Raw genomic sequence first — 27,474 nt, forward strand, 5'->3', positions numbered from 1 at the left:
AAAATATTACCTTGATATACTTTTAATTCCTTGCAGATAGGAAAAATTGATACCAATACAATAGGATTTTCAAAAAATATGGTGCTAATTTTGGGTCTCCAAAGCATTCATGGTGTTTGATTTACCTCAAAATGTCCATTAAAGCAACAAATATATTACACGCTGCAGATTCCTAAGCCCAAATAGATGGTCATATACTGTGTAAAACACTTTTTAAAACAGGGTTTCACTCTACCTTCCAAAATCTGTCTCTCGTCTCAAGGTCTAGAAGTCCTTCTTTAATGCGTCCTGTTCTCAGCTTCCATAAATCCCTCTCATGGCTCAACTGGTTTTAACCAGTGAAATCAATAAGACGTCCCAGCTTTCACTGGGATTCAGAGCAGCTTTTAAAAGACATTTTGAAAGACAACAGGTGCCAACAGCAGAAAAGTCATGGCTGAGGGAAGTAAATCTATTAAGCTTTGGACATATCATATAACCTTCAATTCTAGTGGCTACTACACACCCACACCACAAATAAATATATTTTTCTCCTCTTTACTGGAAGCACAATCAAGATGATCCAGAATGGCAATCTGACAGCAGATATTACTCTCCCATTATGTGAAGAAGAGTCCCTCCAACAGTAAAAAACAAACCCATCTGTGCTTGCAGCTTATTATGACCCACAGGCACGATTTATTGTAATTACGAGAAGCGCAACAGATAAAAGTCAGGTGGTGTAGTAGAGCGAAAAATAATAAAGCTACACAGTCCATGTTGTAGTTTGGATGGAGTTAAAATACAGGACTTTCCCACAGGAGCCCTCTATTTGTTTCCTGTGTGAAACTGTGAGTGCTTGTTTTAACCATGACTGTTCAGCACCCTCATCCGCATGTTTATGTTTATAAACATGATGAGGAAGCTCCTCTTAAATTCCACCTGGCTGCCAGCGACCCATTCACAAACATACAACGTTTTTTTACAAAGGTGTTATGAGGGCGTAAATTATTCGACTGTTGTCAATATTGACATCCTACACCTGGTTAGAGTCTCAACGATTCAAATATCCAGTTAATTTTTGCAGTAACCATGAGCACATAAGTATAATTCATTCATATTTACGAGCATCATAAACCAGCAAAACCATAGAAGCGGTGGTGACTCCCTACCTTTGAAGAGGTCATGGCGTCCGATTATTTATATTCCTTTAGTCCACAAAGGTCCATGGATCAAAAAAATCAAGAGGGTTTTCTTGAAAGTATTCCAAATTGTGTTTTCCAAATTACGTCCACTGCAGACGGGCGGCTTCATCAATTCCTTCCACATTTCAACCATTTTCTCTCCTTCCGACTACCTGGTAGAGCAGCTGTATAATGGTTGCACACAGGCTGAAGAATCCCCATCACACCAGGAATCAGGATCTGCACATTTATTCTAGAAGAGCAGCAAGGGGCACAGTCAACAGTCATACAGTGGCAGACTCTCTCCCTCTCTGACCCCAGCACAAAAGTTATCCAGCTTTTTTTCCTCTTTGTGTGTGTGTACATCAAAATTCATACATATATGTAATAGAAGTAGATAAAATGTGCATATTAAAAGGCTATTTACCCTAACACAAAAATAAAATCAATATACACATAAACTAAATTTAATGGTTTCAGCAGACACCTCAACCTCTGGTTAATGTAAATATGGGCTTCTAATAAAGAAAAAAAATCACATTAAATAAAAGGCTCGTTTCATGTTGTTAGGGTACTCAATCAGTCCAACCCCTCCATAAAGGTACAAAAGAACATTACACCATAACGCACCTAGAAGAGCAGCAAGGGGCACAGTTGACACTCCTGTAGGGAGTCAGTATGGGTGAGAACAAATCTCTGAACAAATCGTCCGTCATCAAAGCTAATTGCAAAACTCAGCAACACATAAGCAATGATCTGCAGTTATATTTACACGCACTTTAAAATAAATTACTTTGAAGCACGCTATCTTAACCAAGGGAAAGAGAGCATTACAACATTTCTTACCAGCTTTTACCGAGAATGTGCAGCTACGTTACTCATGTGTCTTTTGTGCGTCGTTAATTAAAGCCCCCCTTCATACAACAGGTAAAGTGGAACTATGAAGACAAATCCATTCAAAATGGAGCCGTAAATACAGTGATATTCCGACTTTATGACAAAGAATATAACACACAAGTTTTGAGAATGTTCACCCCCCTAAATTTCACTTCAGGAGGCCTGGGTAAAGACAGCGAGGGTACTTGACCAAAAACCAATGACGCCATTCTGGCAGTCAGAAAATTGCTGCGTTTGGTTACTGTCTTATTCATCCTAGCATGAAGACAGAGCAACTGCCCTGTGGGATAGGACCAAGAAAGGGGGGTTGGGTGTTATTAATTATGTAAAAAGGTTTTTAGGCATCAAAATGCTTCAATATGTTTTGTACTGTTTTAGATTAAATAGTAAAAGCACAATTTTCCATTTGGAAATCTTTTAGAGAGATTCAAGGATACCAGTGAAAAAACAAACAAAAAAGTCCATAGCTCCCAACGTTTGGCCTAAAAGCCTGAAATTTCAAGCGTATATAAGTAGCTTTTGTGCCTAAACCTAACCAACCTTAAAGGTGTGTTTATTATTGTTACCATGATGACAAAGGTCAGGTACCCTGCTGATGCTAAAATCTTTTGGGTCATATCCGAGGGCAGGGACAAGCGATCTATATGGTTGTTTAAGTTGGAGGATTTATTAGTGAAGACAGGGGCACTAAAAGTGCTGCCAGAGGTAATAATTCTGAAAATCCATTGTGTGTGTGTGTGTGTGTGTGTGTGTGTGTGCTGAAGAGGAGATGAATCCTCAAACTGAGGAGAATGATGAGAATGAGAAATCCATCATTGTCACATTCAACCGCTGCCTCCTGTCTGACAAAAACTGATGAAAATCTGCCCTCAGGCCTCAAAGCCATTGTGAAGATGGTGACATAGTTCTTTTAGATGAATGCATGTGATTTTGCTAAAATATTAAACTTAATTAGTTTGTATGGTAACAAAAACACGTACAGCAAATACATAATTTAGAACTAAACTAAAAATGTTGACAATTGACCTGATACACAACATAGAGAAAATGCTGCATTAAGGTGATCAGACTTAAATCTCGCTGAAAGTCTCAGAGTTATAGCCTTGATGACTGTGCTTTTATCTGGTTGAAAACTAGGTGGACGCCAAAGTAATACATATTATCATTGTCTGGTGATTTTATTTTAGAAATCAAAAGTTAGTTTGTGCTGCAGCAGCAGAGTGAAAGAAGAAATCTGCAGTGGAAAACTAATGTTTTTGAAAATAAGGCAATATAATAAGGAAAATGTAAGGTTGTGAAAAAGAGTACTGATGAAACCTCATTCACTGTTGCATTGCACAACACTGAAGTTGCCCTTGCATTAGCTGATTGACATCAGCTGTTACATTTGTGCTTCACAATCATTGGTTCATTCACAGTTGATTAGTAGCATTCAATCATATTCATGCAGGTGCACAGTAGACCATAGTAACCTGACACGCCTCACAATTAACATAAGCTCACAGTACATTCTGAACAAAATTGCTTGGACATGGCCCCAGAATAGGATGTGATGTCATGTTTCTGATGCAGATAATAAATAAATATTGATCAGAGCAATCACAAACTATAAACAGAGAGCCATTCTGTCTAGTATTCTTCTGACAGGCCCTCAAATCACACTGACCCCATAACTGCATAAACATTTACTATAAATGGTTAATTCCTTGACTTAAGTGTCTCTGGCTGAAAAAAAAACAAAAAACTTCATCTCTTATTACTTTGCTGATCACATCCTGCTTCTGCCTTCACTCTCCACTATCACACAATCTAGACATCTCTTTAAAAAAATGTCACCAGCTTGTAGTACAAAGATTATGAACATGTCTGGTGCTGACACGGAGGAGGACACGGCTCAATAGCTAATGCTGCTGGGACGAAAACAGCAGGCATTAGAGCATCGGAAAATTCAATATCAATTAATGCAGGACTCAAAGCTCGGCTTGACACAGCAGTTAGTGTTTCCTCCTTGAACAGCAAGAGAGAGGTACTCAGGCTCAGCCCCAAGGGAACCCAAGGATTAGCTGCTCAGTCAATACATGAGTCGCAGCTCTCTCGTTGACTGTCATGCTTGTTTCTCTACAGTAGGCTCTGCTGATCATACTCAAGCAGATCAATCCTTTGCAGGAGTGTCGTAAGAATAGAATACACCCCCATGCTGAGCTTTGTACAGAAACAATTAGTGACTCTGAGCACTAAAAAGATTGAAAAAGCTAATTGTTTCAAGTTTGATCTCAGTTTCATAATCATTCATCTTCGTCATTGTAGACTGGTAACGGCTTAACAGGGACTGACAATGAAAGAAATCTTATATTAGCCACAGTATGTAAACAACACAGTTTTGCCACCAAGTCTTTGTTTGTGCGTCACAAAAGAAGTAGGCCAGAGAAACGTGATTCTTCACTGTTATTCTTGGTAACATACGTTCGCTGTCACAAGCAGACATTAGAGTCACAGTGAAACCTGCTTGGGTAAATGTTAGCTTGTCATGGCCTAAAAAAAACCCTGAATATCCCTGCTTCATTATATCCTACAGCTCTGTTGCTCTCCTCTCAGCAGCACTTTTCTTGTAATAGTACTGATTTGTACTGTTTTATGTATTTTATTACAAAATTTTAGTTGTGAATGAAATGTGTCTTACTTTGATAAATAATATTTTTCTTATTTTCATCTGCATCACAGAAACAATGTGTGAATAATGATAAAGATTTCAACGTTAACCTTCAATTCAACATTATGCAGACAAGCCTTCAAAGCTTAAAAAGCATGCTTGTCACATATTTACATGTGACAAGCATGTATACATATTTAAGCACAGATTTCCTCAGGTCAGTTAATGGGTACATTCTCTTGTCTAATAGTCAGTATTCTTCTGTAGTTTTACTTCTCCACACTTCATTGACCAGGAGATGAAAAACCCTCTTCTTTCCTTAATGCTTGCTTGTGTCAGTTTTTACTGGGATTACATTCGTGTCCTCATTGTCAGTGCTGGCTGAGCTCCAGGGAGGATTAAGAACTGGAGATCAATTTATGCTTTGGCTTTTGACCTGGGAAACAACTGCTCAGGCTCCCCCATAGGAGTTCTGCTCCACTATTATTAAGAGTACTGGGGTTTATGGGAAGCGCAAGGGGACATTTTACAGAGTAATATCACATTGTATTACTGCTTCCTAAACTCACAAATGAAGAGCTGCTGATTTACTGTGACAGTATTGTATACATATAGGAACATTCTGTGCTCATTAAGCCTTAAAGGCCAACATACCGTAATGAAATTGACCTTTCCATGGCCCCTTACTCTCACTACCCCGTGAAGCTTTGTGTTCTTGCATAGCACATAATGCAGTTTAAAATGAAAAGATATACCACTCAAAAGTCTTAGTAATTTATGAAAAAATAGGTTCTTCATTTCAGACAGAGATAGGCAAAAACAGATTATCATTATATCGGGCAACTGATGATTTTGCAAGTTAAAATAGCAGCTATCACAGGTTAGCTGTAGCTAGATAATTAAGCATACAATTATAGTAAACATTACCTCGATTAATAGCTTGAAAATGCAGTCTCTGGCTAACATTTTTGTGTTTCCAACTGACTTGTTTTGGAAAGGCTAAAAAGAAATATACCATCTGCCAAACTCTTTCTATAGGGAGCGTCACTCCCCAGCATCTTGAGGTTGCTAATGATTGGACAATCCCTGCTTGGGGAATGTCAATTCTACTAGACTTGGCAATGTGACTCAGACCAGTCTTTGTACACTGCTGTGAGTCACATCCAAATTTTCTTTTCCCTTCCAGATGCGTCCAAGACGGACGTCCCGGAGGACTTTGACATCGACATGGATGACCCCGAGACCGAAAAGGCGGCGGTCGCCATCCAGTCCCAATTCAGGAAGTTCCAGAAGAAGAAGCGTGTTGAGAAGTCCTAGTGAGCACCACGTTGCTCTGCCACTGTGTGTAGAGACGGCAGGTGGAAGTGACAGCACAGTGACGATGGTGTGACATTTGCATGTAAACAAATTCATACCTGTTGGAACTCCAGGGGTTGTGATGGGGTTGGGGGGTAGAGAATGCAATAGCCTGTTAATCATTTGACATGTCTGTGAATTTTCAATTTCCTATTATTATAATGACTATTATTTATTATTTAACTGCTGTATCAATAAATAAGTAACAGACAAAGTTATTGAGATCTGGTTTCTGTCCTGCCATATATGTTCCATATATCATGAAGTCTAGCTGGTGTTTGTGTTAGAATATGTTTTTGTACTTAACCCAGCCTCATAGATATACCTGCACCATACCTGTCTGTACTGCTTAGGACTACGTTTCCCAAAATCACCTGTGTTTGTGTGATTAGATGGAGCAAAAGCTAATGTCAGAGTGAAGGTTTTTTTCAGGAAACGTAGCCTGGAGCTTTCCATCCTGAACAGAATATTTCACCCAGAGGCTTTTTTCTTACCCGCATGGTACTATAAAGCTGTGTGTCAATGTACATTGAATAAATAAAGACTCTGTGTGGAACCTGCGTACAGTGCATGTAAATGCCAACATTTGTCAAACACCTGGAGCTACATATCAAATGTGGCTGCGGAATTGCTGCAGTACATCTGACATATTGCATTAATATACACTCTGCAGGGATAGCAGAGAGACACCTGCACACCTGCTCATTCATACAATTATCCAATCAGCCAATCATGTGGCAGCAGTGCAAAGCATAATATCATGTAGATGCATCAGAAAAATGTCGTCTCAGTGACTTTGACTGTGTCATGATTGTTGGTGCCAGACTGGCTGGTTTCAGAATTTCTGAAACTGCTGATCCCCTGGGATTTTTACATCTCTAGAGTTCACTGAGATTGGTGCCAACAACAAAAAAACATGGGCTATAACAGCAAAAGACCACATCAGGCTCCACTCCTGTCAGCCAAGAAGAAAAATCTGAGGCTACAGTGGACACAGACTCACCTAAACTGGACAGTTGAAGACTGGAAATACGTAGCCTGGTCTGACAAATCTGGATTTCTGCTGAGGAAAGCAGGTGGTAGGGTCAGAACGTGGTGTCAACAGCATGAATCCATTGACCCAACTTGCCTTTTATCAACAGTCCAGGCCGCTGGCAGTGGTTTAATGGTATGTTTTCTCGGCACAGTTGGGCCCCATAATACCAGTCAATCATGATTATCTATCAGTGATGACCATGTGCATCCCTTTATATGCTATTTTTTACGAATGTGACAGTGATGTGCAGCATGAATGTGCAGCTGACAAATGTGATGCAATCATGTTGACATGATTGCATCACAGTCACACATCACACATCTCAAAGAGATTAACTGAAAAAAAATTGAGGTGTTTTGAGAGTAGAGGGAGGCCTTACCCAGTATTAGTGTTCCTGATAAAGTGCTCAGTGAGTGTATAACAAACTATAAATAGAAACTTCTTCAGAATGAGCTCAGCTGAATCTATTCCCTTCTCAGCTTGATGACCTTCTCCATGTGGCGCCAGGCGAACTGACTGATTCCCACTGAGCTGTTCTCAGCTTCAGGCACAACAACCCAACAACATACACGTGCATTCATTTTGTATATTTTAGTTTGGGATTATAGATTAATAGTTCATCATTTCATAATTTGAAAAGGCTATTTCTGTTGTCTTTAGATTTTGAGTAAAAAAAAAAAAAAAAGAATCTGAGGGAACCTTGGCATGTGATTCTTGTTTTATTTGTCCAGCTGTTGCTCCATACTTTGTTTGACTTTCTCAGTTCTGTGTAAATCACCGGTGGGCAAGCAGCTGTCACAAACAAACTTTACTCCTTTTACAGTTGGTCAGTTGATCAGTCGCACCATTATACAGTATACTGCTCAATCACATTATGTGGTCTCCCTCAACAGCCTGCCAGAGGAAACATGTGAGAGCACACCAGCAAAAATACTGTAGCCCTATGTATTACGGCCTGAAAGGAATAACATATGAGCATAATACTATTACTATTACTACTATTTTGAACAGCAGAGTTCATTTCTGGCCTGGCTTTATGGCAACATTGTCTGTCAGTCAGTCGATCACGTTGATCCAGACTGAAATATCTCAACAACTACTAGATGAATGAGCATGAAATTCTCTACAGAATTTAATGGAACCCCCTGACTTTTCATCTAGTTAAAAATTTTCAGTTATCCTGTGAAATATCTCAACAACTACTACATGGATTGGCATAAACTTTTGTACAGACAGTCATGAATCCCACACAATGAATCCCAGTGACAGTTATACCCTCTGACTTTTCCTCTTGTGCCATTATGACATTTGCCGTTTTGGGTGAAATGTCTCGACAGCTGTTGGATAGACTGCCATGAATAATTTGTTCAGACATTTACAGTATGTTCCCCACAAGATGAACTGAATAATGTTTATAGTCCCTAAATTTTTCATGTAGTGCCAACACCAGGTGAAAATTTTAGTTTGTCTAATGAAGGTTTATCACCAAATATCAGCAAAACTGACAACATTACCATCAGTCTCACTGAGCCAGGTTGTATTTTATGAAACTAGTAAGAGAGTTTTGCCCCATGTGACCTTTCTAATAACAAAGAGGTGTTTCAGGTTTGGATACAGTATCACTCCTAATAAGAATTCCCCTCCAATCGAAACCTTGAACCAACAGTTAAACATATACAGTAGATATACTTATTATACGTGACTGTGATGTAATCCAGACAAGTTGTTTTACACTCTACAAAATACTGAAGGGGTTACAAGCATGTCAGGAGTTTAAACTGACAGAGGTTAAGATGATTAGGATCATGACATTGCATATGGGAGGTCAGTGAACTGTATTATAACACGGTCAATGGTGACCTTTGCACTCCAGGGAAGTGATCTTTACTGCAGATCAGCTTTGTAATCCTGGGAAGATTAAACTGCCAAGGCAAGTGCACACGATTTCTTGATATCCACAGCCAGATGTTTTACAGTGCAAAATAGAAAGATAAAGAAAAGCTTCAACCTCCATTTTATTTTATCTTTTCTCTAAAATTTCATAGTAAAGTCAGTGACATCACCTTAGTTTGCTTATGTCTTACTCTACTGCTAAGAAATCAGTGCAAATGAGGTTTGGGGCAACAGTCTTGCTTCCTAAATGGCAACAGTGCAGTGACCTTTAGATTTCCAGTGAAGGTCACTGTCTCATGGAAATAGAAGTCTCACTGCAGTTGCTTGTTTGTTTGCTTGCTTGCTTTATTTTCCACCCAGTTGACTGCTAAAAAAGATCCTGCCATGTCAACCCGAGGCCCACAGAGAATAACAGTCCTCCCAAGGCTCCGCTGCTCTCTTCCATGTGTTTGTGGGAGTGTGTGGTAACGGAATTTGAATCATGAAATTAACATATGTAGATTTTTTTCTGATCCTGCATGATGATAAGCTTTTCTCCTCTCATCTTGTCATCTTACATCCCCTTTCCTTTCCTCTTCTCTCCTCTGCTCCCTGCTCTTGGGGACAGGCAGATTGGGATGTTGACAGTGAACTGTGTCATCGCCTCCGGGTGTTCACTTTGTCTCTGAAGTTTTGGCTGAAAGGTGTACTTTTCTTACCTAGAAATTGGAGATAGATTACAGCAACATGGTCTCCAGACACAGGTGTACTATTTTGAAGTCCATGCTTGGAGTAAAGTCAACAGAGACACCTTTCTATATCCTCTGGACACAACAGAACAGCACTCATTCATCTAGCCAGAGTAAATACAACAGGGATACACTATAGACTATTTTTGGGGCAGAGATCAACAACTGTGGAGATAAAGATATGTTGATACATGCAGTGAAACTGTATTATGGTGAAATTTTCCACATGCACTGAGAATGGGACCGTGAAATTCATTGCGTGCCTTCTGTTCTGCCTACAGAGAAGAACATCACTCCTGCAGACAGCAGAATAAATCTTTAATAACCGGAGGTGGCGGGTGGGGCATTTTCTTTACCCCTCAGAGTCAGTGGACCACCATAGCAATACTGGATAGGGCCTCACTTCGCTCTCAAAACAGCTTCAGTTCATCGTGTCATGGACTGCACAAGATGTTGGAAACTTTCCTTTGAGCTTCTCCATGTTGACTGCATCACCTAACTTCTGCTGCACATCCATGCTGCCATTTTCCCATTCTACCACATCCCAAAGCTGTTGTCCTGGTTACAGATCTGGTGACTGGAGAGGCCACTGAAGTTTACTGAATGCACTGTACACCATCATGCTCATGAAACCAGTTTAAGACTTTTGATCTGTGACATAGTGCATTATCATACTGGAAGTAGCTATTAGATGATGGCAAACTTTATTATTTATTCCTCTGCTGTACGTAAAGCAAAGATTAATTCAGAGTTTATTGCGTATTACTGTTTTCTTTGCTCGTGTCTGCACAGCTACAGAAATCAAATTCACACTATGTGTTTATTGATAAAAATGAATCATCCATGATCTAATGAAAACTGACATTTTTGTGATTGGTTCACACACTGCTGCACACATCCACTTACACATGCATTTGTATGCATTTCCTTGAAAATGAGAGTACGTACAGATTTCTACAGCAAAATGGATACTGACACTCACGTACATCCTCGGTTTCTTTTTTTTTTGCATCATGTGACTGGCAGGTTGGAGCTTTGGGTATTTCCTGTGAGACTGTGCACAAATGGTCCTTGCAGATGTGGAGAAGGACAATTACACTGTGCTTGATTCATGAAATTTACATTAGTCATTAGTTTCCTGTCACACTAACAGTAACATGAATTTGATCTAATCAACAAGGTTGTGTGCCTGTGAGCTGAGAGTGAGGAAATTCACTGTCAAATATAACAGCCTAGTGTGTGTACAAATGACTGATGCTTCCACTGGAAACAGCCTTTCACTTCATCATACTGTAAAAAGCTTGAATTGAGTTCACCAGCACATAGCATCAGCAAACATCTCCTCTGTCCATTGGCTACAAGCAGTATGTCCTGCAGTGATGAGACAGGAAATTTAGTGTTGGTAGATTAAATCAAAAGTTACCGCTCATGACTGAGAACAAGGCAAAAAAAACCTAAAAGAATGACTAAAACTTCCTATTTGTATCTTTGTTGTCAGAAACAGAAGCAGGTGCCTGAGGAGTTGGTTTTAATGTTTTTGCATGAAACGCACCTTTGTGTGGTTCCTCTCAAGTTTACAGAGCTTCAGTAATTCAGAAAGTAACAGAAGCTCTTTGTAACATCTATGGGATTAAAGGAAAATTCTGATCGTTTTCAACTTGGCTCTTACTGTCATAATTGCATGAAGATTCTTGATAGTTTGGTTAGCTGGCAAGTTGCCCCAGAAGTAGCTACACCATAGCTAGTTACAGTAGTTACACAGTCACACTATTATCAGCTGTTCCTGTCAAGAGTGACATCATCTACAGAGACACGATTCATGTGCAACATATAAATATATTCATCATGTTTTATAATGTAATATGATAAGTAGTAAGTGGCAGCATTATGATATACTGTATGTATAACCAGAGCCAATGGGCCTCCCCATTAATCTTATTTACATAATTTAACATTTTACAATCAGTGTTTACTGCATTAATACTTTACAACTGTGACTCTATTTACTGTTTGCAACTTTTTTTCATCCCTTTGCATGAGATGATGATTTTCAGTGCCAACCACAGTATTTTTGGCATGGTTACAGTTTCAGTATAGACGTGCTGGTGTTAACTCAATACAGGCTAGATCATCCAATTCTTTTTATCACTTTCACCAGTGACAGGGATAAACCAAACCAATGCTTCAAACTGGAACACTTTTGTTAAAGTAGATTTTGGTTGAAGTAGCAGCTCAGTTACTCGGTGGCATGTTGCTGTGTTTGAGGCCTCACCACCCATCCATACATGGACAGCATGTAAACCAAGCCACAGACTATATGCAGTATTCTTGAACAAATACCCCTGTAAATAAACAGTATGCAGTCCAGTTATTTAACAAATTATTAGTCAAATGATTAAACATGTTTACAGAAGTATTACTGGGCCAGAATAATCTAGGTTAAATTAATGAAGTGAGCCCTGCAGCAGTTGCTTATATTTTTCTCTGTTGTCTTAGCCAGCTAGTGAGCTAATAATAGCTAACCCTGCAAATGGCTCATGGCATTTTCATCAGTTAAGACATCTTTAGCTTCAGGGTGAAGGTAACGTTCAGAAGCAGCTGATGACCACTGACCCATGGCTTTAAGCGTAGATACAGGGGTGACAGTTGCTGCAGATGTAGCTGCTCCAGTGCATAATGAGTGAGCAGTCTAAAGTCTCTGAGCCAACAGGACTGGCAGATGATACAGAGAGGAGGGGGGGGCGTGGCGGGGGTGAAACAAAGATCATGTCACTTGTTCCTCCTCCTCAGTAGCTCATGCAAGCACAGGGATGTCATTGATGTGAACAAATACAGATCAAAATTATTTAATGTCCTTTGTCAGATTCTGGCTGCTGCAGGAAGATGTTGAAATAGTGTGAACACAAACATCAATGCTACAGGGTGATAGGTCAAAGGATCCTGAGGTAGAAGAAAACACTAAGAAACCCAGGGAAACCATGACACTGCTTCAGTGTCTGTTCATTTTGGGAAAGATCACTGCTGTCCAAAAACATATCACTCTTTCAGTGTCTTCCTTTTTTTTTCTGCCATCTCACTCTCACACTGTGCGTAGTGGAATATATTTTCTCAGTTTCATATTTGAACACTGTCCTAGAAACCTTACCCCCTGGCAGTACTGCTGCTCTACTAACCTTGTGATTGTGAAGTAACCCCAGAAACCAGGTGCTATTTTTACCTGCTGTTCTCCCTCTCTAATGAGACCTCACCTTCACTGCAAATCCCTCCTCGAAGGATTTATCTAAATGATATATTTTCATGAGACTATAAACTATCCTTTGTAGTGTACTGTAATCTTCCACCTAAGCTTTTTATCTCTCTTTTATCTCAGCTGCATTATGAATGAAAAATATCTTACAGAACAAATTATTCTGATAGAAGAAGAAGATAGAGGATTGCACAAGCCCTCGAAGGAGGTTAATCAGACTCTATTTTGTTTGGGTGCTGTGGTTGTGAGGGGTTCCAGTTTCTGGCTAAGTCACCGTGGGGTGCTTGTATCAAAGCTATGTACTGTAATAATATATACTGTATATGTAACTGTTTCCAGGGCTTGTCAGGTCCACTCACATCCTACATTTAGCTTTATATAGACCCAAGACCTGTGGCAACAACTCACATCATGTTTTCAGTGAGTCTCGTATTAAGCAAAAAGACATAGTCGTCGCATATAGAAAAGAAAAAGCATGACAAAGGTCAGAGGAAAATGGTCAGATTGGTTCAGGCCAGCAGACAGAAAAGTGCTCAGATAACAGCTCAGTATGACATTTCTGACTACACAACCTTTCAAACCTCAAAGCAGATGGGTTCAACTTTCACAGATCCCAACCCTACAGAGCACCTAGGGCTAAAAAAAACTACAGGAACTGTGTGATGCTGTTGCAGCCACTGTGGACCAAAACCCCTCAGGATTACATCCAACATATTGCTGAATATATTTTCAAAGAAGACAATCCGGATGCAAAACCGGGTCCTCCAAATTATACAGTATTGTCAGACAATATAGCCATACATTTGAAGGAGCAATGTAGTTTGAGGACTTTGCAATATAATCTCAGAATAATGTCCCATTTTTCCTCCATCACTGGTTAGAAAATAGAATACACAATCACAGTAGAACTCAAAAGGCAGGAAGATTTCTGCCTACTTAGCATAAATAGCTGGGAACGAAAAGACACTCTGCCTTAAAGACTTCAAAATTAAACATCAGGTAAAACTGCATTCTTCTCCGCTGTTTTTACGGAAGTAAAATTCTCCGTTTATTGGGGAAATCATTAGAAAGACTGCATCAACATTATAGTTTAACATAACAGGTACAACTATCTGGGTGTAATACTGTATTTTGATAGGTTATAGCAAACAACAAAGATATAAGTCAGAGCTATTTGACTAAAGTACTATGGGAACTGCTCCTGCTAATTATGTCAGATGGCATGAAAAAGAAACCCTCCCAATAGGTTTTGGGTGGTTGACATTTTCTGGGTCCAAGTCCTGGGTTTATTTTTGATGTCCGCTGTTTCTGGAAGGATTATGTTTATTTTTATGTGCTTTATGTAATTATGTAATCATTGCTGCATGACTTCTGTTGTATTTTAATTGCTACCGCCACAAAGGTTTCTTAAGGGAAGGTACAGTGAAGTAATGTTGTGTTATCTTACTCACTGGCTTTAGCAGATGAGGAGACTCTCCAGACAAGTCAGACACATAATAAGCACAGAAGCAGATCAGCGAGCAGACAACACGCAATCCATCATTGTTGAATGACGAAATATGATGCAATACTCTAAAAGATTTACTGCAATCTGGTTTGCCAGTGTTACAGTCCTGCTGAAAAGTCCAAAATAACAACAGGTCAGGTGACTTAAGCTATGAGATACCAGCTACAGTGGATGCTCTCTGATAAGTCGCTGTGTTGACAGCTGGAGTCCAAATCCGATCAGTTATGTGAGCAAAACATAAAGTGAGGCAGTTGGTGGAAGCTTATCTAGAGAACATTACAATACCGGGAGTGAACACAGCAGCTCCAGTGAGATTCAAACCCCTGACACTGGTCGTATTAGCGCTCTGCTCCGCACACAGCTTTATTAAAGATCAAAAGCTAACGCCTCTTTATGTAGCACACTGCAATATTCTTCTGTGATACAATGCATTCAACAGACTCCTGGTCTGAGTCCAACTATCTATTACCAATTACAAGTATAATTGACAGCCCCCTTAGACATCGGCCTCTCTTAATAAGACTCTCTATCATTTAATTGTGGTCATTAACATGGGACACACGAAGAAGAAGATTCGCCTGTCAGGCAAATGCACATCTGTCCTTCAGACATTTGAACATTTAAGTTGCAATGTCTTACACTGCAGTCACTTCTGTCAATAATGAAAAGTTATATTTGATTACTTTGGTTGTGCATAATGAATTTGACTCTTCAATTACTTTAAAATTAATCTAATCATTTATCCTTGCACCTGCCTTAGTGGGATAAATATTTAAATTAATATATCTCCACTTATTTTGTTGTTTGTTATCTGTGTTTTTCTGTACACCAGGATATATGTATCCTACTAGGAAATGCAGTAGCAGACAGGGAACCCAGAGAAATCATTAGTTAAAAATTAAAAGTAATTATTTTATCTTAACTGACTTGGAAGGGAAGCTCTGAGAAAAACAGACATTTTAAGAAGTACACTACAGCTATGAATTTGTTTTCTGGACCATCACTCTCAAATTAAACTTCTGCAGCATGTATCAACATTTGTAAATACTATGATATAGTCATTAGACATAACTCCAAACCAAGCATAAATCCATGTGGTGTGAACGTGTCTGTTTGCCCTTGCTGACAAAAGAAACCCAAGGGAAACAATTTTCTAGTCAGAATAATCCTGTGCTCTTCAAGTCCGATACTGAGGACAAGGACGGGCGAGCTGCCGGATCAATACAGTGATCTGAGACAGAGAGAGAGAGAGAGAGAAGAGAGGGAGGTCAAAACAGGGTAGAGGAGAAAAATAATGGGTCCAAAAGAGAGATAAACATGGTAAAGCTCAATGTCAAGGAAACGAAGGAGAACAGTACTTGTGAGGCCACAGAGAGGGAAGTCAGGGTGTGACTGATTAGGGGAGTGTAGTGTGAACTCAGGGGGAAAGTCCTTCCGTTTTGTGCTCTCTAAATTGCCCCCCTGTCTCCTGCCAACTCTTCAGGCGCCTCATTATGAAACACAGTTGGGAGGACACTGGTCTATTCCTAACCTGCCTTTGCTAACTGACAGTGCTTGTCATGGCATGGTGTCCTTGGTGCATGGTTAAAACTAAAATCCTAATAAAAAATCTTCACTATCTCAGACAAGGACTACTTCCGGGGGAACTTGTTCCCCAGGGGGCTGCTTCTGGAGCTTGACTGATTTGAAAAAATAGAAATGACCATCTTCTTTAAAAAATATATCCACATATTGAATCCGCTGTAGCACAGAAAACCTAGGAATTTTGGAAAAAGAGCATAAAAACCATTTATCAAGCAAGAAAGCAATTAGCTAAAAGTAATAGATAAATGAGGGAATGAATTAACAGTTGAATATTAACATGAAATTGTGGGACAAAAGGTTGGATAGCCGAAAGTTAATCTTATTCTAGCTAGACGTTAAACAGCTGGAAAGCAGAATTTATTAGCGAAAAGGTTTAGTGTACATGCAGGCAGTTCATTCTGCCTGCATGTACACTAAACCCATTGGTTAATAGCTGAAATAAGGTTATTTGTCTAAAATTAATGGATAAAGAGTTTAAGTAGTTAAAAGTACTGGGTAAATTAAAAAGCTGAAAGTAGCGGATACATGGCTGAAGAAAGTAAAATGGTTGAAATAGTTAGGTAACAATTATGGAAAAATGGATGACACAGACGGAAAGTAACATATAAATGGTTAAACATCCTGTTTCAGTGGTAGATAGCACTTGTGCAAATTTTAGCAAGCCAACCTAAACATAACAGTTCAGCTGTATGAGAACTTACCGTAATGATATCCATCAATAGTATTAGAACATCTACCTTAAAATCAACTCAAATTAACACATTTTCAATGTGATGGGTGGTGTGGCTGAAGGGGTACTTGAGTTCATCTGACAGGGCTTTGGGGGTGCATCAGACAAAGGAGGTTGGGGACCACTTTACAATCTTATTAGACTTGAAAACTCCTCTTCCCCTAAACCAGAGTTTCCCTCTCTGGCTGCTGAGCGCTGTGGGAGGTGTGATAATGGCCTGCAGCCAGGAGGCGAGTCTCACACGAACACTCCAGTCCTGCTCCTTCCTAATGTATGAGGGCAGCTGCAGAGTCATAAAGTATGCTCAGTGTGCAGGTGGGCCATCCATCTTCATTATGCTACCACACACACCAGTGAGGGGAGTGTACAGATTTAATAAGAAACTTCAGTTATTGTCATTCAATTATAGTTCACTGACAGTAAAGTTTATCCATTTTCTTGGAATCACTTTTTAGTACCTGCGTGAAGTTTTCCCGGTGGATCAGCCGGCTGACATCAGACATGTATTCAATCATTCAGCAGATGATTTTGGGACACGCCATCTATAGAACGGGATAAAACAACAACAACAGATTATGTTTTTTTTCATTTTTCTGCTGAGCAACAGATATACTTAATTATGCATCAGTGGAATTGATTTCCCTGAAGGTTACTATAGTATGTGAGTGTATCTATATACATACGTAACTGTGTGCATGCAATCTTTTCCCTGCCACTGCTGTCTCATCCACATTCTCCAGGGCTGTGGCGATCAGCGTGACAGTGTAAACCTGATCTAGGCCCCAGTGTCAGCGCTGGCATGAATAATTCAACGTGTTCAGGGTGGTGTGCTCCTGCAAATGGCAGACACACACAGGAACAGACTGCTGGGTTGTCCTTGATGTCTCTCTCCAGGTTGTCACAAATAGTTTTGGTGCTGAACCATCCCTTTCCACCTTCTCAGAGACCAAAAGCTTACTCCTCATTAGCAGCAAATGAACTCAATTCAGTGACTGAACAGCGCCATCTGTTGATCAGCTACAGCTGCATCAATACAAACTTCTTCTAATGCCTTGTTTGTACCATTTCAAGGTTTTACTAAACTTTTACATGCTTCCTGTTGGTGTGTGGACACAGCCAGGAGAGTTGGAGAAATCTTCTCTTTCTAACTCATACACATGAATAATTCTGCCCAGTCAACATGACAGGTTTGTTTTTTTGCTGTGCAATTTTTTGTGTATTTGTGTGCTTGAGCTTTGTTTGTGTAGTACGCTGATATGAAAATATTTCCTCTACTTACTGTCAGTCACTTTAAAGTGAAAGGAATAAAAATCTTCAAAATGATCCCTTCAAACAAGTCATCTTTAAAGCTTATTCCCAAATCCAGTTTTGTTTATTTGTTATTTTTAAACAGGCTTTAAAGCCAAGTCTGTTTTCTGTAAATAAAACACTATTGTTAAAATTGTAGCATTACAAGCAAAATCTTTGGGTTGAAAATGTATATCTAAAAAATATATGTAAACAGAAGTAGATTTATTTTATCCCTAAATTACATATATTCTCTCAGTAATTAAGCTTTAGTACTTTACAATTTAGAATTGTATGTCCACAGAATTAGAAGACTCCTGAGAGACAGACTTTAAACAGAAGGGAAAGGCAGCGAAACTGTGACTTTCAGTCCCTCATCTCCAAAACATTGGACGCTGAACTTCTCATTATGCAGCTCAATGGCTTCTTTCATTAGACCTTTCCTGCCTGATAAATGCCTTTTGAACTCAGTGCCCCTAGTTTGCAGTGATAAGTCCAAGCCCAAGAATTGTAAATTTATGATTTAAAATCATTGGTGACACTTTCCATATTCCATCAATAGATTTGTCTAAGTAGAATAAGGCCATAAATTACCCTTTATGACACTTATGATGCTTAATCAATGACTTTTTTCAAGTGCTACGTTTAGTTGTGGGACCTCAGGTAATTAATATAATGGATTGCCACCATTGACCTTTTAGTGGTTTGACCCTTTGACCACACAATCTTCAGGTAAGAGGGTCAACAGTGTCTGACAGGTCACAGTAGGGAGCATTTCTGGGCACAGTGTTAATATGTGAAAATTGATTCACGACTTTAGTGTAGTTGTTCCTCAGGTCAATCAGTGTAGTGAAGATTGTGTGATACAAAAAGTGAAGTGAAGGGGAAACAGTGAGTTTAATGAAAATGTAAAAGAAAATCGATGTACTTTGACCCAAAGTACTGCAAAAATAAAAAGGTCTAATCCTCAATTGATGATTAATGAGATGGAATTCAATCAAAAATATATTCTGCAACACAAAATCTTTATATTTTTAGCCTTTTCTATGCTGTTTCCTTGTGAAATATTTGAGGTGAGACCTCTAAAAATTATTTCTCACACCTGACATACACCCCATTAAATCAGTGATATTGGGTCACAGCTTTGTTTTCAGGGGACACAAGCCAAAAATGTTGGGAACCACAGACCTTACATTAAAATCAGGTACTTTAAACATAATTTGACGCTAACCAGAAGCCAGTTTTTAGCAAGAGCTTTGGGGCCGACTTCTATAGAACTGTGAATAATCAGTTTTAGATTTGAGGACGGTCCATTTCAAATCTTACCGACCACAGCTACTGTCTTTCTCTGTAAATGACTGGTCTCAACAGAAAGTATAAGATGGATGTAGGTTAAAAAAAACAGGACAAAGTAGAGGACAAAAGAATGGATGGAGAAGGAAGAGAGAAACAGACAAGAACAAAGAGGGACGTTCATCTTGACACATATGAATCAAAGTCAGATGTGTGCAAACATGACTAAGGACTTTATTAACCAAATCATTTTCCCCGTAATATCCACAAATAAAAGTGATCTCTTTATATATATTCACATTGTATAATTTCATAGTGTGACAAAAAATTCTCTTTTTTTTTGGATTTCCAGCCATTCCTATTAATTGTCATTTGATCAGTCGCCATGCAGTCATCAGAAAGGTTGAAAAACATTACGATTGGTCAGCATTGGCGGCCGTGTCTGGCATCACTCTTCTTCTCCTCTATTGGCTCTTCATAGTGCTAAAAACCCCCTTGGTTACCCAATCACAGATTTCATCACACTGCGACAATAAAATAAAAATAAATTAAGAAAGCAATGTTTTTCTGCAGAGTGCTCCAGAGTCCTCCTCCCTTTCCCTTCTTGTTTTTTTTTTTAGATATTTTCTGTTTTTATATAATAATAATAGTAATAATAATAATGACTATAATTGTCCTTGATATAAATTCAATAGTATTTTTTCTCTTTCTCAAATTTTAAATAAATCATTTTGGCAATCCTCATATGTTGTCACTTCAGAATAAAAGAATACTCAAGTAGAAAATAAAAACTGTGAGAGAAAATTCATCAGAAGAGGAGCGAGGTGTGAGAGAATGAAAAGTGTGAAAGCAACAGAGAAGAGCGACAGAGGAAAGAAAGAAAAGAGTGAAAGAAAGAAAGACAGACTCAAAGAAAAGCATCCACTTCAGACGCATGTCAGAAACGGCTCTATATACAACAATTTCTGTTGTGGAAAACTGTCCATCCTGTGCCTGTCGTCTGTCTCTTGTCCTTCTTCCTCCAGTGTGTCTGCAGTAGTCCTGTTGTGTGTCCCAGTGTTATACAAGAGTGTAAGACTTGGCATAGGGGTTGTTGCTCTGTTTCAGGTGTCCTCTGGAGTCCAGCAGTGACTCCTGAGAGGTGCTGAGCTTGGCAGCCTGTGCTTGGGCAAGGTCTCCTGAGGAGGGGACCTCTGCCCGGACCTCACCCCGGGCCTCTCCCCTCTCCCGGACATCCCTGTGGGGGAGGGTGGAGGCAGTTCCTGGTTGCCACTGCTGCACCTCCCTAGGCGAGGGCACTTCCATGGGGGTGGGCTCCATGGGAGGTGGCCTCTTCAGGGTACGGCTTCTCTGGGGTTCCAGGCAGGTCTGGCCCATGGCTCCTCCTCCTCCTCCTCCTGCTCCCCTTGTTTCCCCTGTAGCACCAGCACCAGCACCAACTCCGCTTGCTCCTGCTCCTCCTCCTCCTCCTCCTCCTCCTCCACCACCTCCTCCCCCTCCACTGCTGCTGCTGCCACTGCTGCTGCTGACTCCTCCACCTCGGGCTGCAAGTGGCACACCACGGTTCAACAGGAAGTCCATACGGAGGTAAGGCGGCAAGTGGACCAGCTCTCCCCCTGGGAGGGAAGACACAGGAGAGAAGCAGGTGACAATTAAGGTTTGGTTAAATTACATTGTATCTCCATACATGTTGTTGGAAAGACACTCAAATGTCCTGTGAAGCTGAGATGAATAGAGTCAGGTCATAATTTTCTTTGGGTTCATCACTATACGTGTCTCCGTTAACATTACACATAGTCATTTGATCCATTGTTGATATAAAGAACATTGATTAGTGCAGCTTTAATTTATGGTCAGCTGCATTTTAAGAGTGCATTATTTCTTAAAAACAAGGAATAATGTTGTGGCTTTCCTGTCTGAATGAAAATTTGTAGTTCACAGTGACATTTGAAGAATTATCTGAAGATATATATTATCTGAAATCCTGTAAAATAATAACCTTCACAATAAATAACACACAAACAACATATACTTTGACTGTAAAACGTATTTTGCATGACAAGACCTTGAAAATAATGCAAATTGGTTCAAATGATGATGATATTCACTTTATAGTCTCCAGCCTGTCCCCAGGGACAGTGTAGCAGTTCCCTGGGATCGCCACCGTACATGCTCTCAAGAGGTCAAAGTTTTGACTTGTCTCCACAGAATCCATCATTCCTCCTCCTCTGTTTAAATTAACTGCATAGAGAGCTAAAAATCCATATTTAACTCACATTTGCATTGCTGTATTTGCTCACCTCAGGCCCTTCTGGGATTATGACTAACATAACTATTATTTTATGTAATACCAATCTTCTCCAAGTGTGAATCTATTTGAATTAATAGCTGCTGCTGGGAAAAAATGTGCAGAACATAATGTAATAGGAAGCTGAATATTACAATGTTATCTTTGCTATCATTGTCAGGGCCTGATGCAATGATTTGATTTATTTTTTCTTACTGGGATGAAGCTGAATGATGGACAATGTCTCCACTACACCAGCCCATTCTGAATATACTACATAAATTAGTTCCTGCATTTGGCAATTCTTAAACCCTCTCTCTAAACTCTGTGAAGAAGAGGTGAAAACAGCACAGCGGTTAATACTTTAACTGAGTGATAAACCAGGATTAAAAGCTGCCTCTTCAATCTTTTAGTAATTGTCTGAGGTGTTAGATAAGAGGGAGGGACTCTGGTTGCCAGATCCAGTAGGCTGCACTGGAGTCTGTATTGTTTAGCGAATGCTGAACATTCATCCTCACATTCATCTCTCAGAGGACCAGAGATCAACAGTCGTTTACAGGTGTACGATTCATTGCTGAAATCACCTTTCAACACATGTTCTCTCCCCCACGTGCCAACACACTCACATGTACACAGCCAACACGTGCACAAGTATATACTGTATGTAGACACACACACACGCTTACTTTCACAACCAGCCACTCAGAGTTAATGTCAGTAAAGACAAGGCTGTTTCTGCAGATTCTGTCCACCGTGTGACCTTAGAGAATGGATTTCTGGGTTCATGGGGAGAATGAATAATTTACTGTGTTTTATAATAAGCCCTATTAGTGCCAGCAAAGATGATGAATGGCTAGGAGTGTTAATTGAATTAAATATAGATTTAAGTGGTTCTGTGGGAGCTCATTAGAAATGTAGTTTGAAAATTCATTAGCCTGTAAATTGCAGATCGTACAGTAATGGGACCAGAATACAACAGCAACTCTGCCAAGCCATTAATCTGTGTAACTGTCTGTTGCATCTTCAACACAGTCCACACTGTTGTGAACAGTGATGTTTTAATATTTTCGGATGTATATTGTGTATGTCACTCAGGGACACATACACACACACACAGCACCACACGACACACACACACACACACACACACACACACACACACACACACACACACACACACACACACACACACACACACACCCTATTTATTTACAGGCCTTTTATAAGCCAACTGCTGCCTGTAGCTCTGTAATTACCAGCACCGATGTAAAGGTTTATGTGTTAATATGTGCTGAGGAACACACTGTAATGGGAGATGGGGCCCAATAGATTTGCTTTTATAGGGCACCTAAGAAGAAAAGCCCAAATAAATAAAGTGTTACTCTCTAAACAGCTCTGTTAGGTGAGGCAGGTCACATGAAATGATATGAGAGGGTGAAAGGAGAGAGAGAGAGATGAGTGAGAAGCTGTCCGTCCGCCTTCAATCTTTGCGATGGACCGGTGAGGTCAGCTCAGGTCAGTCAGATGTAATAGAGACAGAGATGGGGTTGAAGCTGGGTCATTCACCAGCTGTCAGTCAAAGTGGCCTCTGCACTGGGTCTGAGTTTCAACAGACTGATACTGTAATACGCTCTACTTAGAATTTACAAGTTTGGAGAGAAGTTTTTTACTAAATATTACGAAGGTGAAAAGCGATTTATTGATTGATAGTCGTAACTCTGTTGTGACACTGTACGGAAAACACAGAGGGTACTCCCATTGTCCACATATTTTTTTTTACTTTTGGTCTGGGAATGCTGCCAGATATTTTCTTCAGGACTTGGTTGAACTCCAAATTCATGCTAATGTTGTAAACAGGCAGCTGTTTGATGACACATAAAAACTTGGTGATATGTCAGTGTTGTGTTAACAGTGCAGTTAATGCTGCTTTAATGCTACATACTGTGACAGTGCCCTGACCTCAACCTCATCTGACGTCTTTGGGATAAGCTGCAACTATCACCCAACGTCAGTGGTCCACCTCACTGATGCTCTTGTGAATGGAGGTGAATCCCTGCAGCTTGCTTCCAATGCCTTTGGGAAGCTTTCCTATGTGGCACACCAATGTTCATGGTTTTGAAATGAGTTGTTCAACCATCACATAAGGGTGTAATATTTGTGTTTCCTCATACTTTTGGCCATCTAGTCTGTAGTGTATAGAGTGTAACAGACGACCTTTTCATATGTGGAAACAAACTCTGATAATAAGGATGAAGACTGGCTAGAGCAGCAATTTATAACAGCTTATTATCCTTTAAGCCCTTAAGATCCTGTGATTTAAATAATATGTGTAAATCCAACTGTTCCTCGTTGTGTCTGAATACTTACTAATTGCAAGACTTGCTGCAGGTTTGTGTAACTGTATGCCTCTCAGAAAGCCTTGTGCTTATCATTTCACAGTCCATTGACTGTAGAGTCAGCTGAAATATACAATGTTTGACACAAAAAAAAGCTGAAAACGCTAATACTCTAATGAAAATATATCATACACTTGACTTGGTCTCAGTCACTGATGATATAAGAAATGTACTTCCAATTTTCTTGCTTAAACCACACTTTTTATGTGAGCGCGTAATATTTGTTTTGCACAATGTCAAAACACAACTCTTTACAAATAGTCAACAACCTACCAGGGAACTGTAGAGGCAATGCAACTGTAACAGACACCACACCAGTCTCACACTCAGTAATGCCTGAAAGGCTAAGAGGCTGGTATTACACTGAACCGTCTCCACTGTGGCAGTAAAGTGTTGTTTTGTACTGAGTGACAATAGCTTCAGGTTGGGTTTACAGATAGCCTTTAGTTGCCCTCTCTCCTTGGTGAACTGGTGATATGAGTCTGCTGTCCTGTGCACAAACGTTCAAAACGTAATGAGGCCCGAAACTTAAGAAGCCGATCTGATTTCCTCAACTCCTGTCTGGTCAAATGGAGGATCCTGAGACAGCATACGTGCGCGCGCGCACACACACACACACACACACACACACACACCTACATTTCTGGTGCTAGGACAGGACACCTCCAACAACGCTCATTATCAGTGGCCCCAGACACAGTATTACATGGCAGGAGATGGAGTGATGGGTGTGGTGTGTACATGTGTCAGGGAGAAGGGTGTCTTTTTAAATGAGTGTGCTTCTGTGTGTGGTCAGCAGAAAGTCGGCTTGCTCTGTCAGGCCTCGTAATTGATCTGCGGGGCTACTCGGCGGAGCAAAGGGTCAGGTAAGGTAAGACTACAACCTGAGAGGAGAGAGCACAGCACAGCAAGTTTCCTCAAACTGCAGATGTAATCTATGAGCCTCCATGTAGTGTGTAAAAAATGACATAACTTACCAGCGAAAAAGTTTTCTGTATTCTTACAATAAAAGGCGTCCCTGTGGTCCTATTAGAGAAACTGCATCTCTTAATCCTTGTTCCTGATGTGTGAGGGGCTTGTTTAGTGTGTTAAGGCTCTAAAGGTTGGAGAAAAACTTGGAGCAAGTCCCACTGAAGACCGATAAAAAAAAGCTGTAAACACTTCTACAGAGTCTAATGTACTATACAATGATCTAATGAGACTATAATGCGTGTAGCAGCAGTCTGAAGGTTATCAGGATACAGGACCCCAGGACTGAAAGATGATCAAAGTTGAACTTGACCAACCATCAACAATGTCATTTTTGGGAGTTAATTGAGGGGCTTTTACAGACAACAAACTGATAAAAAGTGACACCATCTAGTTTCTTACAAACTGAGTGACATGTTGAAAAAAAGAAAACAAATGATGAAATGATGTTGACCCTAAACTAGAAGCTACAGAAGATTTCGTTTTGTGATGGGAAGTTAGGGATGAGGTCTTGAACGTTTGCAGGTAAAACACAAGATTGAATGGGTTGTGCATATAATTTGTGTAGTAAACTGCACTTTCTCACCAGGTCTGTGTGCCTTGGGCACGGCCATGTTCATGACCCGGCTGACATCCTGAGGTTTGGGCGGTGAAGCGGTAAAGCGGCAGATGCCCGACTCAGATGGCGTGCTGGAAGTCAGGCTGTCGGTGTAGTCGTTGGTCCCTGCTGTCATCTGCTCGGATGAGGTGTCAGAGATGAAGCACTCAGTGATGGTGAACTTGGCGTGGCGGAGCTGCTCTTCCATCTTTGCGTGCTCATAGGCTCTGGCCAGCTCCTCGTAGGTGGAGGACGCACTCTCTGTTGATACCATGCTGCTCCGTGCCCGATCTGATGACAAGTTACACAGTGTGAGAAATAGGTTTTATTGTTGTTGTAGAAATACTGCATAAAGTGCAGCACTAGATGTTTTAAAGTGCCGGAAAAATTCGGTTTTATTTACTATGTAGTGTTGTTCAGTGGTTTTTGGGGTGTTTTCATTTTATTTAATACAGTACAATGATCGATATGGTGCAGGTTTAAGTTGGATTCACATCCTGGAAACTTCAGCCAAGGTTACGCCCCAAAGTTGCACTTTCAAATTAAAAAACTTCAGCCAAAAATGTGTTGGACTGTATAAAATCCAATTCGCAAGTCATGTAGCCTTCACACTTGACAATCTCACAAAGGCGACATGATTTCTGTCACATTCCTCCCCAACAACTTTCTAACCTAATTTAAAAAGAGGCTGTGAGTCCATGTTGTTGCTGGTTAGGTGTGATGCTCACCCTCCTCCCCGCTCTACTCTACCTGTATCCTGTGAGGGGCTGACGCTGTAGCTGTCGCTCTCCTTGTCCACAGATCCAGTGGCGCGTGGTGTGGGGAGTCTCCAGTCAGTGGTCAGGGTGTGTGACGAGCTGGTGGGGTGTGGCCGGTTCAGGGTCCACTGGCTGGCGTAGCGGCTCCGTGCTGCGGCAGGACCAGCTTTGGCAGTGCGTCTGGCAGTGGGATCTAGTGAGGAGAGAGGGGGTAAGTTGTTTGTGAAGAGAGGAAATAAACAGAACATCTATTTTTGCTTCATAAGTTTGAGTCAAAACCATGCGACACAACATTAAAAAGCACTTGAGAAATTTTTACATTTGTAAAATTCAGATAGATCTAAATATTTAGATCTGAACTCATTCAAGTCAGAGAGCTTCTATTCTGTGAATAAATAAACATTATTAGTTTGAATAAAACAGTAAATCTGTATATCATTCACAAGCATACATCAGTGTTTAATGAAGGCGTCAATGTGTATATGGAATTGGATATTATAATATAAATTGCATTCTTTCAAATTTGTCTGTTATGAGAACTGTGTAAGTCTCTCTCGAGAATATATCACTTCCAAATTACTTTGTCATAATTCAATGTCAACATTGTACAGAATAGAAAATGAAGTCTTTAGTGATGGCATCAAACAAACAAACAAATTCAAACCCACAGGGACAAATTTGCCTCCAGCAGCTGTGATCTAATTTTTTGATAGACACAGACCAATTTAGGAACTTCCTCATTCTCTGCTTTAAGTTAACTATTGACTTTATTTTGGATCATCCATACAGTGAGAAAAAGATGACACTGCTAACAGCTGTTGATTTGGCTCATCAATGACCCAAAACTACATGATCTGTAGGAGAAGAAGGGGACAAAGTCTGTGATTCCAGCTGTGTTGTGGTACAACTCTCCTACTTTTACCCTCTCTGTGAACGCTGCACATTATCATCTCGCCGCTCTATGCAGTAACATTATCATCAATCTCAAACTCCAACTGTCTCTACACAGACATATAAATGGTATCATATTCAGCCTGACCCAGACAGGCTGCTGCTGTATGCACCGCTGGGCCAAATCAGAACGAGACCCTTTAG

General features: G+C 40.2%; 2 protein-coding genes across 2 annotated transcripts in view; one reads left to right on the plus strand and one right to left on the minus strand.

Annotated features, from left to right (window-relative positions):
- pcp4 (Purkinje cell protein 4) overlaps positions 1-6,609 on the plus strand; it is a 33,332-nt gene extending 26,723 nt beyond the window's left edge. The window contains exon 3 of the mRNA XM_022768900.1: positions 5,897-6,609. Coding sequence (XP_022624621.1) covers positions 5,897-6,027 — 131 coding nt within the window. The 3' untranslated portion in view covers positions 6,028-6,609. The remainder of the gene's footprint in view (positions 1-5,896) is intronic.
- Positions 6,610-19,632: 13,023 nt separating this feature from the next.
- LOC111239102 (Down syndrome cell adhesion molecule homolog) overlaps positions 19,633-27,474 on the minus strand; it is a 98,264-nt gene continuing 90,422 nt past the window's right edge. Inside the window, exons 32-35 of the mRNA XM_022768893.1 lie at positions 26,372-26,572; positions 25,610-25,912; positions 20,910-20,987; positions 19,633-20,753 (exon numbers count right to left, since the gene is read on the minus strand). Of these exons, the coding sequence (XP_022624614.1) occupies positions 20,431-20,753; positions 20,910-20,987; positions 25,610-25,912; positions 26,372-26,572 (905 nt within the window). The 3' untranslated portion in view covers positions 19,633-20,430. The remainder of the gene's footprint in view (positions 20,754-20,909; positions 20,988-25,609; positions 25,913-26,371; positions 26,573-27,474) is intronic.

Source organism: Seriola dumerili, unplaced genomic scaffold, assembly GCF_002260705.1.
Source record: "Seriola dumerili isolate Sdu_G_001 unplaced genomic scaffold, Sdu_1.0 BDQW01001888.1, whole genome shotgun sequence".
Classification (NCBI taxonomy): domain Eukaryota; kingdom Metazoa; phylum Chordata; class Actinopteri; order Carangiformes; family Carangidae; genus Seriola; species Seriola dumerili.